This window comes from Austrofundulus limnaeus, unplaced genomic scaffold (assembly GCF_001266775.1).
Source record: "Austrofundulus limnaeus strain Quisiro unplaced genomic scaffold, Austrofundulus_limnaeus-1.0 Scaffold1649, whole genome shotgun sequence".
Taxonomy (NCBI): Eukaryota; Metazoa; Chordata; class Actinopteri; order Cyprinodontiformes; family Rivulidae; genus Austrofundulus; species Austrofundulus limnaeus.
In genome coordinates, this window is record NW_013954051.1 from 5,040 (window position 1) to 19,997 (window position 14,958).

General features: G+C 38.7%; 2 protein-coding genes across 3 annotated transcripts in view; one reads left to right on the top strand and one right to left on the bottom strand.

Annotated features, from left to right (window-relative positions):
• The window catches only part of acsf2 (acyl-CoA synthetase family member 2), a gene marked incomplete at its 5' end in the record, with an annotated part of 21,405 nt that overhangs the window by 1,745 nt on the left and 4,702 nt on the right, over positions 1-14,958 (top strand). For both annotated transcript variants that reach the window (XM_014033156.1, XM_014033155.1), the window contains 9 exon segments: positions 1,006-1,201; positions 3,085-3,213; positions 4,269-4,322; positions 4,403-4,521; positions 6,348-6,510; positions 7,404-7,499; positions 7,742-7,893; positions 8,280-8,371; positions 8,463-8,539. In XM_014033156.1, coding sequence (XP_013888610.1) covers positions 1,006-1,201; positions 3,085-3,213; positions 4,269-4,322; positions 4,403-4,521; positions 6,348-6,510; positions 7,404-7,499; positions 7,742-7,893; positions 8,280-8,371; positions 8,463-8,539 — 1,078 coding nt within the window.
• chad (chondroadherin) lies at positions 8,742-14,958 on the bottom strand (the record flags this gene model as incomplete). The annotated part of the gene is given in 4 exon segments (XM_014033158.1): positions 8,742-9,161; positions 11,258-11,411; positions 11,500-11,663; positions 13,639-14,958. Coding segments are annotated over 3 exon segments (1,086 nt in total). The 3' UTR covers positions 8,742-9,161; positions 11,258-11,269.

Consider the following 14,958-nt stretch of genomic DNA (forward strand, 5'->3'; position numbering starts at 1 on the left):
GTGGGATGATCAGCTGAGTTTGATTGCATCAACAGGAAACACAGAGAACAACATAGAGACTGCCCCTCTGCTCCTCTGTCTCTGCGCTTCTGCCTCTCACTGTCTCTCCTGATGCAGCTGAGAGGCCTCATATATGTATATTGTTTAACAAACACTATTATGTCATCTTAGCAAGATTTCATACAAGGTCAAGGGAAAACACAAAGATAAACACAAGTGATATCTAAGAATGACTTGTTAGCAAATTTTGTTCTGACTATAATCACTCTGCCGATAAACAGCATGTCATGAAAACCTAGGTCATTAAGGTATGTCATGAATTACTGGCTTAAACCTAAAAGTATTAGTTCCAGCACAACTCCATTGATATCTAAAATCTGCCACAGCTGGACTTTGATCTGAACCTTTTACCCACATAGAAAAGATTTGTACTTAAACATTGATTGTTCTCGTCTCACTGTAGTTTCTCAGGATTTGTCTGTTGGAGCTTATCTGCACAGAAAGACATGAAACGTGAGAAGAGAGATTAAAAGTATGCAGAACTCAGAAGCAGTGAAGCTTGCAGGCAGGACTGGAAGTCACCCCACCCCTCAGGAAGTGGGGCCTCATGATGACGTCTTGAGTTGTGTGGTGTCAGATGTCTTCCTCTACAGAACCACAAAGAAATCACAAGATCCTGTGTCAAAACCCGGCCTGAAGAGCTTACGGTTCTGTTGTTTGAGCTTTTTTAGGGTTTAAATCCACATAAAACAAGACTTTCCTTTAGAGGTGCAGCAGCAACCTAAGTCAAACAAAAAGGAAGAGAAAACAAAATAAAAATAGAGTCTGTTGAAGGAATGCATGTCACCCTCCACCTTGCACCACCACATGTGTTGGGAATCACTCTCAGCTACTACCACGCCAAGTTTTAGCTCAGTATTTATAAAATTAATTGACTTAAAGCTGTTTTTGTATTTAAATGTCTATAAACGTGTTTTTTAAGCTCCATGTTCTTCATCTCTTCAGTTTCATCCACGTGGAACATCCGCCCATCGTCCCCASTCTCACCACCAGCTACGCCCACGGCACATCGTCCGTCTCGCTGAGATGCGACACGGTTGGCGAGGCCCTGCGGCGCACCGTGGAGCGCTGGCCCGACAGGGAGGCCATGGTCTTCCTGCAGGACGGGGTTCGCAAAACCTTCGCAGAGTTCCAACAAGATGTGAGTCGTGGTTAAATAAACCTGTTTATTCTGGAGTTAAAGAATAAACAGGTTAAATAAACCTGTTTATTCTGGAGTTAAAGAATAAACAGGTTAAATAAACCTGTTTATTCTTTAACTCCATAAGGTGATGCTCGGAGGGTATTGTAAAATCAAAAGACGCCCTGGTCTTCTTCACTGTGTTTTACTGTTGTTCAAACGCTGAGTCAGCATTCACCCTATGTTCCATTTTTATCTTTATGTGCCTATTTTAAATCGAACTACTTGTGCAGACTTTGTCATTTTAGCTGTTTGTGTCGAAATGTTCAGGTCATTCAGAGGAATGGGTGCTACAAGTCTTTGTTCATGTAACTTTTATACTTTTGTAAATATTTATCTTTTGTCTACAAGTATTTCCCTGATAGACACAGATCATTAAAGTCTTTTTTTATTTTTTAAAATCTGCTTTAGCTACTGGTGCTGTTTTTGTCTTTTTATTGTAGTTTAAACTTATAGCTTCTATTCTTCTACCGTATTTACAGTCTTAACTTCCATCCTGCCAGTTTAAGCTTTTAGCTTCTATTCTGTTAGTTTAAGTTTTTAGTTTCTATTCTGCTAGTTTAGGTTTTTAGCTTCTCTTATGCTACTTTAAACTTTTAGCTTCTATTCTGCTAATTTAAGCTTTTAGCTTTTATTCTGTTAGTTTAAGGCTTTAGCTTCTGTTGTGCTATTTACAGTTTTAGCTTCCATTCTGTTCATTTAAGCTTGTAGCTTTTATTCTACTAATTTTAAGGTTTTAGCTTCTATTCTGCTATTTATAGTTGTAGCTTCCATTCTGCTACTTTAAGCTTTTAACGTCTTATTCTAGTCTAAGATTTTAGCTTCATTATGCTAGTTGTAGCTTTTAGGTAGCCTTTTGCTACTTTTATCTTTGAACCAGCATTTTGCTTTTTTTTACTCAGCCTATTTATACTTTTAGCTTTTAGCTTGACATCTGCTAATTGTAGCCAGCTTTTAGCATCTTTTACCTACCATTTTTACAATTYACATGCTGTTATTGTGAGTATGTCTCAGCTGTCTGAACAATAGTGATAACCYGAATCAGAATACTTTATTGATCCCTGWGGGAAATTACAGGTATTACAGCTYCAACCGTTCAGATCAGAGAAATGTGAAAAGAAAGAAATAAGAATAAAATAAGTATAAATACCCAGGATTACAAAAATAAGCACACTTATGTACACATAAACAATGTACAATGAAAAATAAATAGAAATATTAAGAAGATGTGTACAGAATGTAACGAGAGATGATGTTTGGTATATTGCACATGTTTGGTGAGTGTCATGGGTNACCCAGGATTACAAAAATAAGCACACTTATGTACACATAAACAATGTACAATGAAAAATAAATAGAAATATTAAGAAGTTGTGTACAGAATGTAAGGAGAGATGATGTTTGGTATATTGCACATGTTTGGTGAGTGTCATGGGTGAAATACAGTAAATTAAATACAAAATAAAGACTAATAATAATTAAAAAAAAATCAGGACCCTAATGATCATCAGTCCACTTTTGCATGTGAACAAACAGTTTACAACATTAAACCTGTTTGTCCACCATGTGGAGGCACTGTTTATCAGGCTGAGTTCACCTGAAACCCCTCAGACTGAAGAAGTCTCTTGGAGGAGAAAAACATTTTCGTTAAAGAAGAAGAACCATCCAGAGGACCTACGTAATCTGTTGTTTTTTTTCTACCTGGATTACTGAGATGCATCAGGATATTGTTCTAAAAGGCAGAACGACGCTTTGATTTCAGCTCAGAACTTAATAAATCCAAGTCTGGCTGTAAAATCAGCCTCAGCGTCTTCAGCTCCTGACGTGGGTCTGTGTGTCTGCAGGTGGACCAGGCTGCTGCAGGACTGCTGGCTCTCGGACTCACTAAAGGAGACCGGCTTGGCATGTGGGGGCCCAACACCTACGAATGGGTCCTGTTCCAGTTCGCAACCGCTAAAGCTGGAATTGTGCTGGTGAGTTTTGTAGAAACCAGTCCTACAGCTGAAACTGTCAGAATTAAACCTTATCAGTGTGCATTGCCAATGCAATGCACACTATTGTTTTCCTGTTTCTCTTTATCAGTGTGCATTGCCAATACAATGCACACTATTGTGATTCGTTTCCCATCCAAGTCATCTCAACTTTGCCATGCTTCTCCTCCTGCATACTTTGTCCTAGAGCTGCCATTGTAATTTATATCTGTAAAGCCTCTGTGCCAAATGATGGCTATGCCTTTTGGTGCCTGTAAAACTTAGTTTTTGAAATATTAATGTTTCATAAATTATAATGGCTGTCAATGGAGCCTTGTATTGGTCCAATACTGCCCCCTGCTGCATCTACACAATATGGTACTGCACCATAGTTTCATAAAATTTAAACTCAGTAGTTCAGGGATTACAATATTAATATGATTGTATTTTGATGTTTTACTGTAATACTGTCTTTATGTTGTCCTATTGCTGTAATATATTGCACTTAAGTGTCAATAATTGCATTGGCAAGGTAAACTTTTTCTGTATACATACAATCCAATCCCTGGGTTTGTCCTCTGCCACGTCTCCTATAGTCTCATGATGAGCACTGTGGGCTTTCATGCGGGAGTTCAGGGTTCAAATCGAGCTACTGCAACTTTAACAAAAATCTCTTCAAACTTCTTATTGTCACACAGTTACCTTAATTACAAACACCTGCTGACGTGACASGCACAAGCTGGTATAGAAAACACATTTGAACTTGGTCAAAGTTCATTCTGCAAGTCCAATGCTACAGGCACAGCCATGCTGCAATGACATGCTACGTGGCAATGCACACTTGTTTTTACATCATAAAAACCCATGTCTAGTTTACACTCTGACTTTCAGTCGTTTTGACAGATTTGATTATTTTATAAAATGTGTTGATGATAACTAAATAGGTAAAAAAACTAACTTAGTTTTGTGTTCAGGACAAGTACATGTATTTAAATAAAGAAAACCTGATAAAGAAATACAAAACAATCCAATCTTTAGTTTTTGTTTTGTTTCCTCAGGTGTCTGTAAATCCAGCGTACCAGCTGCAGGAGGTGGAGTTCGCCTTACGGAACGTGAGCGTTTCTTCTACAGAAATGGTTGATTTTGAACCACAGAAATCGAATCTCATCAAGATGCTTTTGTTTTTTGACAGGTTGGGTGTAAAGCTGTRGTTTGTCCCACGGAGTTTAAGACTCAGAAATACTGCGACATGTTGAGGAAGATCTGTCCTGAAATCGAGACGGCCGTCCCCGGAGACATCCGGAGCGCCAGGTACCAAGTCCAGGTTCAGTTTAACTGTRAAAGAAAACACATCTAACTAAACTACCGTTCTGTTACAGTTAACATTTAGCTAACTTTATTCTACTTTTAGAATTTAGTTAGCACTCTGCTACTTTTAGATTTAAGCTTAGCTTTTCTTTCTTTAGCTTTTAGTTGGTCTTTATTGTTTACTCAGTTTCTCACTTTCAGTTTCTTCAGATTTTTGTTTCCTGCAGAAGGTTAAACTGTTAAAGGTTTAGCAAGTTTCTGAAATCTAAACCCTGGATGAGATTATAATGTTTCTCAGGACTGAGAGTAAAAATTAAACAGAGTTGTAAAGTAACTAAGTAGAAATATTTTGTTACTGTTGAAAGGGCTAACCAGATGATATACCTTTAAATAAAACACCCTTTTGCAAAAGGGAGAGATTGAAGGCACTTGATACTTAGATAAAGTCTCTCTAAGCTCTCGGAGCTTGTGCTGCAAAGAGTTTCTTTTAATGAAGCAAAGGGAGGGGCAATAGGAACAGCAAGTTTCAAAATTGTATACCATATTTGGTGCACAACACACTTAAGAACAACTGTAGGTCYAAGGTTCTTTGAGTACGCTGCATTTCTGCTCGCACAAATAAAAATAGCTCACCAGCAGTGAACCAGAGAAAAACAGAAACTTACAACTTGGCTGTGAGACAACACTTCAATCTTTCAAAGTACATAATAGGACATAACTGAAAAGATTAAAACCTCTTTAACAACTGTACTTTTTGGGTATCTGTACTTTACTTGAGTAATTATTTTTTCAGCCTACTTTTTACTTCTACTCCTTACATTTTTTAAAAAGGCAAGAAGTAGAAAGTCGTTACTTTTATTTCATTTTTGCTTGTTTTCATTCCAGCTTGTTATTGTAAAAAATAAATACTATCCATATAAATTGTGCCTCCTAGACAGAGTGAATTTAACTGTGGTTGAATGAGAAGTATAAATACATAAAATTCTGTTACCGTATTAGTTTGTACACAAACAAATCATGTCAGACTCCAGCAGGACATCATCATTAAAATAAAAGGACTGTATTTAAGAAGTATTTGTATTTCATGAATTATATTATTGTATTTGGCCTGGGACTTGAAAAGCGCTCTATAAGTTCAGTACCATTTACCATAAACGTCATTACAGAAAATCCAACTGCTCATTTTAAATCAATACTTTTACTTTTAATACTTAAGTACAAATAAATATCAGATACTTTAAAACTTTTACACAAGTAATATTCCTAAAGGAGACTTTAACTTTTACCAAAGTCATTTTTTGGTAAGACACTTGTACTTTTACTCATCACTGTGTGTTACTTTATACAACACTGGAATTAAACCATGTAGCTCACCAACAGAAAGACAGTAGAGGTCCGCCTGTGCCAGAGGCTCAAGTGGAGGATGATYCAGAGCTTTAAGTACCGTGAGTAAATTCCAAACTGGTGCTGGGGAACTGCTGGTGGGCGAGAACTACCAGCACCACCAACATGGTTTAAAGTATATGTTTATGAATAAAGTCTAATGTTACAACTAATCGGGGATCCCTTTAAAAAATAATAAATAATATCAAATYATCATCTTCCAACCTGCTCTGCCAGTATAAATAAGTTCTCCCCTCCTCATTTCATAATATGAATTGAGGGTTAATTTATATCTCATCTGCACTTTGTAGATGTTCTGCGGGTCTGAACTTTGACCTCTCCACATGCAGTTTCTGTCAACTCAGAACAGAACCCCCCGTCAGACACAGACCAGCTGCAGGTTTAGGATCCTGAACTTTCACCCACATGTACCGTCCCCCCCCCAGGCTCCCAGAACTGCGCTCCATCATCACTCTGGACGCCCGACAGCCAGGAATGTTTCACTTTGAAGACGTGATGCAGGCCGGAACCAGCCGACACCAGCAGCAGCTGCAGGATCTGCAGAAGAYGATCTGTTTTGACGACCCCATCAACATCCAGTTCACCTCGGTAATCATCGCTCAGCAGGGGAGAGACGGGGTCTTAATGTTCCTTTGTTTATTTTTATTAGTCAACGAAGGGATTAATTTAAAACTGTCAGAAAATAATAACTGGACGAACATCTACAGCTGATTAACTATCAGACAGTTTTATAGATGTTGTACTAAAATATTTAGTGGTGAAAGAGTTTTGTCTAAAACAATCTCCTGAATGCTACACAGGCATTACCTGCCTGTTAGCAAAATATCTCTTGAACCACTGGGTGGGTTTCTGTAACGCTTTAGTATCAGTTTAGTTACTTTAAACTATTGTTTTGTTCATTTTACTATTTATTTAGTTGAGTTTAACTTGTTTTCTGCTGCTTTTATCTCATGTTTTGCTCATTTCAGCATCTTTTCTGCATGTTTTAATTTTAAGAGTCATTTTTAGCTACTTCGACAAATTCAGCACTGTGTTCAAACTGAACACATATAGAAATCACAATTTCTTTATTTTAAAACTGCAATACTTTTTTTTTCAAATTTAAATATGATTCAAGTTTCCTTGTTAACAGTTGGAGTCATTTTTATATTTAACAAAGAAAAACATTTATTTTAAATGAACTGATCAGGAAAAATATGAGTTTTCTAATGAAGCTTCCAGACCAGATTAAAATCGTTTAATGATTCAGTAAAACAATAAATTCAGTTTCCTTTTCTCAAATAAAGAGTTAATTCTGCTGGACTGGTTTAAAGCTTTTATCCTGTCATATTAGACTTATTTAAAAATAACAAATTCTCAACCATACAACGTATCAGTTTTATCTGTAGTGTAACATCACAGATTWATGTTTAAAGCATACATTTTTTATTTTGTTTACAGTTTGATAAAACCTGTAATCGAACATTAAAACATGTTTTCAGGGAACAACTGGGACGCCGAAAGGAGCCACTCTTTCTCACCACAACATCATCAACAACTCTTACTTTATCGGAAGAAGAATGGGATTCACCTGGATGGTGAGCAGTTTTAAATAAGTTAATAAACTACTTACATTAAAAGTTTTATTCAAGTTCGTGGATGATGTGCTTTAGACACGACGTTTATTAGAAACGTGAAAGGTGTCATGAAAAGATCCAAACTTTCTTCATTWTGAAGATGATGTTTTCTTTCATTACAGAATCATGAAATCTGTTCATTTCAGCCCTGATGAAACTTTACTTACTTTTAAATTTCATGTTCTGGTTGTGTTTCCCTGCAGCCCGTCCTTCGTATCTGTCTGCCGGTTCCGTTGTACCACTGCTTRGGTTCTGTGGGTGGAGGGCTCATAATGGCCATGCACGGCGCCACCGTGYTCTTTCCCTCTGCCAGCTACGACGGACGAGCCAACCTCGCCGCTTTGGAGAAAGAAAGGTAACGCCAGAAACTGAGAATCATCCTCAACCTATGTTTCGAGGGAGAAGACTGGCAGTATGACAGAACAGGTTTGATCAATATGTCTACAACTTCGTCATTTCTCATTATGAGACAATTTAAAACTAAAGGTGGTGGGCGACGTGCTTTCCTGTGCTGGTTAGTTCACATTAAATACTAACTAAATATAAAACACCTGATTCAAAGTGTTAGATAGAACCTGGTGAACTAAAAACAATTTTTTTGTCTTTTTTTTGCTTGTTTTTAAGTTTTCAGTGAATTAAATAGTGAATTAAATTGTCTTAAATCTCAGAATCGACTTATTGTTTCTGTATTTTAGTAAAAAAGCTCTTATGTAGATTTTWTGTTGATGTTTTCCTTCTCAGGTGCACGGTGATCTACGGGACTCCCACCATGTARGTGGACATGCTGAACCAGCCCGACTTGAAGAAATATGACTTGTCTTCTGTTGAATGTGGTGAGAGAGATATTTCTGACATTTTAATCAATTAAACTGTATTTTTTTTATTCTTGTTTTAGTCAGATTTGTTTATATTTTCGTACCGTAGGAGTCATGGCTGGTTCTCCGTGCCCCTCTGACCTGGTGAAGAAAATTGTTTCTGTAATGGGCATCAAAAAGTTAACAGTGAGTACATCTACATTTCAACTTGTCCAAGCCAYTTTCTAAATTTAGTGCATTCTTTATAACAAAATATAGGCTAAACAATGAGTGGTTAAGCTTTAATTTCTAAATTTATTTATGCAGGTCAGTTTTCAAACACAAGAGGGAGACAAATCCTAAAGCAGAACTTTTAGCTACACGTTCTTTCAATAAAGACAACAAATACTACTTTTGTAAAAGATTTATTGGATGTGATCGCTTCCAAAAGTCTAAGAAATATAAAGATTCTGAATAAACATTCAACAAGCAAATAGTTCTCCCATCTTTATTATTATTTTTTTAACACAAATGTTTGTTGAACTGAAATCCATCCTCTTCTTTTCTGTTCTAAGAACAGAAACGAACTACGTACAGATTTATGATTCTACAGGAAAAAAAGCTGAAAAATAAAAGGACTGAACCGCCTGAAGGCAGGTTATATGAGCGCCTCAGAAGTGGAGCAGATTCTTCAGAGAAACTCTAAATTATTGAGGAAACCATCCGTTCATTGTCCTGTCTTTGATATAACTGCAGAATAAAACCTGTGACAGTCTTTCAGAGTAGAGTCAATCGCTCTCCTTGTCGTTGGACACCAGGACTCCTTTTACTGCAGAGAGAGGAGAAAAGTCAGGAGCCAAAACAAACCAAAGAGCCCAGGACCAGGACCTGGACCTGGACTTGGTGTACCAGACTTTCAGGGCCAACATTCAGACTGAGGTTAGCTCGCAAATTAAACTGTGAAGCTAAATCTGAGCCGCCCACAGAACCACCTCGCATCTAAATCTGCTCGTCCAGGGTCGCGTCGCCTCGGCAGAAAACCACCGAACCCTCCTCGGGACTGTTGAGGTGATAAAATCACACCTCAGGTATTTACAGAGGAAGTGTTAGTGTAGCGGTTCAGTGTTTTTTTTACAGGAAGCAGCAGCTGTGGAGCTCAGACGTTTTTAGTCGTGTATCTTTGAAACATTTGTGTTTTAATCTGAAGTTGAGGCGTCTCAGGGTTTTGTTCACGAGTGAGGTGGAGAAACAAGTTTTCAGCTTCAGTCTCACTGAATGAGACGTGTGGCTGAGTTTTTTAACTGTTTAACTGTCAGGTGCTGCTCTGTGAGCGCTGCAGATCATTTCAGCCGCGCAAAGAAGCTCATTTGTATGGCAGGCCATTTTTACACATAATCAGCTTCACCACATTTACATGCCAGGTATCTGAAACTGGKTTTATGACTAGACATATTAGTTATTTCAGTTAGAGATACATAAGATTCAACTAATTAAAATAATTTTTATTAAAAAAAGCTGCACTCTTAATAAAAACTCATAATAATATTTCTGCTGTCGATCGTTGTGTGTTCACAGGAGTTGGGCATCTGAGGGGCACATGTGGTCTAAAAGACATTTAACCATGAAACGTTCAGTTTGAGATGTTTATAAAATGTTCAACCTTTAAACATTTTCACTTATAATTTAGAATTCCTTTCATTTCGTTTATCTTGAGATGTTTACGTTAAAAATTCAGGTCATAAAATCACTTTAAAAACTTTTCAGTAAGTTCTATGTTTTGTACCATTCTGGTCCAAATAAAGACCTTTATGTTTACTAGACTAACTAACTAATATTTGTGAATAAATATTGGCTTAAAAAATTAATAATAAAAAAAACAAACTTGTAAAACTGCAATGTTAATGCAACGCTGTTGAAAATTTGGGTGCAATTAAGAAAAAAACAGTCAAWAAGTTAGTCTAGAGCCCTGATGACCCTGTTTTTGAGCATACGGCTTGTAAAATCATACTGTTGCCCACCTCACCCCKCTTTATAACCAGAGTTGTAAAGTAACCAAGTACAAATACTTCTTTACTGTACGTAAGTAGAATTCTTGGGTATCTGTACTTGAGTAATTATTTTTCAGCCTACTTTTTACTTCTACTCCTTACATTTTTTAAAAAGACAAGAAGTAGAAAGTTGTTAGTTTTATTTCATTTTTGCTTGTTTTCATTCCAGCTTGTTATTGTAAAAAATAAATACTATCCATATAAACTGTGCCTCCTAGATAGACTGAATTTAACTGTGGTTGAATGAGAAGTATAAATATTTAAAATTCTGATGCTGTATTAGTTTGTACACAAACAAATCATGTCAGACTCCAGCAGGACATCATCATTAAAATAAAAGGACTGTACTTAAGAAGTATTTGTATTTCATGAATTAAATTATTGCATTTGGCCGCAGCCCTCAGATAGATTTCATTTTGGGGAAAGTTTTTGGTCACCCTTGATATATGTATAGAAACTGAAACAGCTGGACTAAATTTAACATAAATTTATTATTTTAATACAACAGTCATTTCTGCAGTTTTATTGGGAGGTCACCTCCTAATAAATGTCCTTTAAGAAAATCTAACTACTCATTTTAAATCAATACTTTTACTTTTAATACTTAAGTACAAACAATATCAGATACTTTAAGACTTTTACTCAAATAATATTCCTAAAGGAGACTTTAACTTTTATCAAAGTAATTTTTTGGTAAGATACTTGTATTTTTACTCAAGTATCACTTTGTGGTACTTTATACAACACTATTTATACCTACTTTAGTGAGTTCCCCCAGGTTTATCATGTTACCCCGCCCCTCACCAGTAAAGATAATGATGCTAATGATGATTTTAATTAGCTTCGTCACAGTCGCAGCTCATTCATAGTCYGATACCTGTGAGCCTCATTAGAGCGGGTCCTTCTTGCTTTTCTGTTTGGTCTTGATCCTGCAGCGCCTGAAGGTGGCGCTTTCTCTGACTGGTTTGCCTTTCTGAGACGACGGAGACGCACAAACTGCATCCGGGCGGATTTTTCTCAAGTCCATCCACCTGCAGGCACAGATCAGATCAGAGGGGAGTTAGAAGCGGCTGGTTACGTTGAGTCCGCAGGTAGAAACGTGTCTCAGGTGAGTCTCACCTGAGCAGTGGAGCTAGCTGACACGTGCAGCTCCAGGGGTTGTTCTGCAGGGTGATGTTGGTGATGGTTTTAAACTGCAGGTCTTTGGGAAGAGACTTCAGGTTGTTGTTGTCCAGGTGAAGAAATCTGATGGCTGTCACGCCGTTAAAGGCCCCGTCAGAGAACTAGAAAAATAAATAAAAATGCGGATTATTTAAATTTAATCTTGTTCTGTGTGAATACAGATTGAGGGAATCTCTGCCGTTTTTTTTTAACAGGAGGCATGAAAGCCTCTCATTCTTCCTCCTGCAGCCACACGTAGGTAAACATTGACATTCACAGGCTTCCTCCTTATCCTTTAATTTCAAACCCAACTGCAAAGGTGCTAAAAGCTTCACAGAGGTGCTACGTGAACCGACCTCTGTCYAGTGCGAGCACCTGAGAGGAGCTCTGCTTTAGACGCCTTGTTTGGAAATTTCCACTGGTGTTCAGAAGCCATGAAATGATTTTGCTCGTTCTGTCGTCTGCCTCTTCAAAGGGACCCGTTGTCCATTCAACAAGCTAAAAACACTCCTCTTCYTGCTCCGTGGAGCACCCTGCCTCTGTTTACCTGTCCCCTAACCCCTCCTGACCTGTTTACAGGACCCTCGCAGCCGAGGTGGAAAACGCTCGTCGCTGAAAATAACACTTTTTGAAATTGACTCAGACATGCTGGGCCGAGGTCCAGCAAACAAAAACAACCCATAAATACTGGCGTTTGGCTGAAAAGTGGCCTAAACGGTGCGGTTTTTGCCAGCTTCTGCTGCTTCCACCTGGATTCCAACCATTCCAGCGTGAGAAGCTTGTTTTTTAGTTTCCCACCTGGAGCACCTCAGTGCGCTGGATTAACCTCAGAAAACAAACTCAGACGTCTAAAAACCAGATTACACTCGTATATCAACAACTTTAGTGGCTAAAACTTTGATTTGTCTGGTTCTAGTTGTCAAACTAAGAGCAGGATTATGTTTAAACAAAAATACACTTTAAATTTAAACCTTTTACMTTCCTTAAGGCAATTTTTATGGTTCATAAAATCATTTTAATGCCTTGAAGTGTCAGCTTGTTCTGACTCCTCATCGGTTCAACYTTTATCATTTGAAGTTTATTTCACTGGATTACTAATGCTTGAATTATTTAATTACAAAAATAGCTTATTTTAATAATGTACTTCTAATGCCCAAACCTAACCAAGTGCCTCTGATATAAACAATACTCCTTTAGTACCAAAATAAAAACAACTTTTAATCCAGAAACCTAACTAATGTTTTCAAACCTTAATCCATTAATCAAACCAATGTTTTTAGTCCTTAATCCATAATCCTAACCAGTGTTTTTCAATTCTTAATCCATAATCCTAACCAATATTTATCAAAACTCAATCCATAAATCTAACCAATGTTTTAGTGCTTAATTTATAATCCTAAACAATGTTTATTAAACCTTAATCCATTAATTAAACCAATGTTTTTAGTCCTTAATCCATAATCCTAACCAATGTTTTTCACTTCTTAATCCATAAACCTAACTAATGTTTGTCAGTCCTGAAAATAGCAAAAGGTTTTTAATCTATAAACCTGACTAATGTTTTTCACCCTGAACATAAGTGTCTTTAATCCATAAAGCTAACTAATGTTTTCAGTCCTTAATTCATAATCCTAAACAGTGTTTATCAAACCTTAATCCATTAATCTAACCAATGTTTTTCAGTCCTTCATCCATTAATCTAACCAATGTTTTTCAATCCTTAATCCATAATCCTAAACAATGTTTATCAAACTTTAATCCATAATCCTAACTAATGTTTCTCAAACCCTAATCCATWAATCTAACCAATGTTTTCAATCCTTAATCCATAAATCTGTTTTTTAATCCATAATCCTTACAAATGTTTATCAATCCTTAATCCATAAACCTAACCAATAATCCATAAACTTAACCAATATTTTTAATCATAGACATAACAAAGTGTCTTTAATCCATAATCCTAGGTAATACTTTAAATGCTTGTCATTATTTTCTCTCTAAATGTATTTTAGATTCAAAGAAATTAACAAGTTAAAAAAAACTCGATGTTTGTTTTTATTTTATTTGTTCCATCCAGCTGTTGGAAGCAGGACTGACCTTCTCTAAGCCCATGTTGTCCAGCTGTAGTTTCTCCAGGTAGCGCCCAAAGCTCCTGAAGGCGTTCTCTGGGATTATCTTCATGGGGTTGTCGGCCAGCGTCAGCTCCTCCACCACGCGCAGCTTGCTCAGGGCAGCGCTGGGGTAGGTGGACAACTTGTTCCTGCTCAGGTGAAGCAGAGCCAGGTTCTCCACTTCGTCCAGGGAGCCCGGCTGCAGCGTGGTCAGCTGGTTCCCGCTCATGTGCAGCATCCTCAGGACTTTAGCTCCTCTGAAGGTGCCCGGCCTCAGCTCCTGCAGCTGGTTGTCYTCGAGCTGCAGGAAGAAAAGGCTGACCATCGGGGAGAAGATCCCCTTAARCAGCTCGCTGATCTGGTTTCCGTCCAGGTAGAGGTACGTGAGGTGGGTGAGGTCCTCGAAGGCGCCGGGCCTGATGATGCTGATGTTATTGTTGGACAGGTAGAGGTAGGTGAGCTTCTTCAGACCCTTGAAAGCCTTGGATTGGATCTCCCGGATCCCGCAGTTCTGCATGTGCAGCGAGTTGAGCTCCTTGTTGTCGCTGAAGGCCCCTGCGGGGACGACGCCCAGCTCGTTCCTCTGCAGGCTCATCAAAAGCGTGGCCTCGGGCACCTGGGGGATCCTCTTCAGCTCCGCGCCGTCGCAGATGACGTGCTGCAGGCTGCTCAGGCAGTTGCACCCGGTCGGACACTGGCTCAGGGCCCCCCGCGCCGCCAGGACCGCCAGGAGGGTCCCCGACAAAAACCAGCTCACGCAACGCATCCTGACGGGAGAAGTGGCTCACGGAGATGAGCGGAGAAGGTGAGGCGTTGGTGTGGAGGAGGAGGACGGCCGCCGGACTGAACACACGGCTCTATTTATAACTTCAGCAGGGAAAAAACCAGCAGGGAGAACTCCAGTGTTTGTGAGAGTTTAACCCTGTGAGAGCTCCGTGTCCTGACAGCAGGATGCACGTGTCCAGACAAATAACAAGAACCAGGGCTTTGTTTGGCTGCAGGTGAATGTCTGACAACGTGGCGCCACACGGCCCATCCCGGCCCGGCCCGGCTTGGTTCTGTGCAGACATCACTATTGTTTTTCAGTCTGCGGCGGCAGAAAGAGGAGCCACTCCTCTGCGCAGCTGTTCACCAACCTGTAATAGTCTCCAGATGCTTCGGGAGGAGAGACTCCCGTCGTCTCATGAGCGAAAGTTTGGGACCCCTATTTACGTTCTTGTGTGCATCGTTTCCCTTTGAAAGGCAGGTGTGACGTTACGTAATGATGACCTCCGGTTAAACCTCAACACAAACACCGGAGACAATG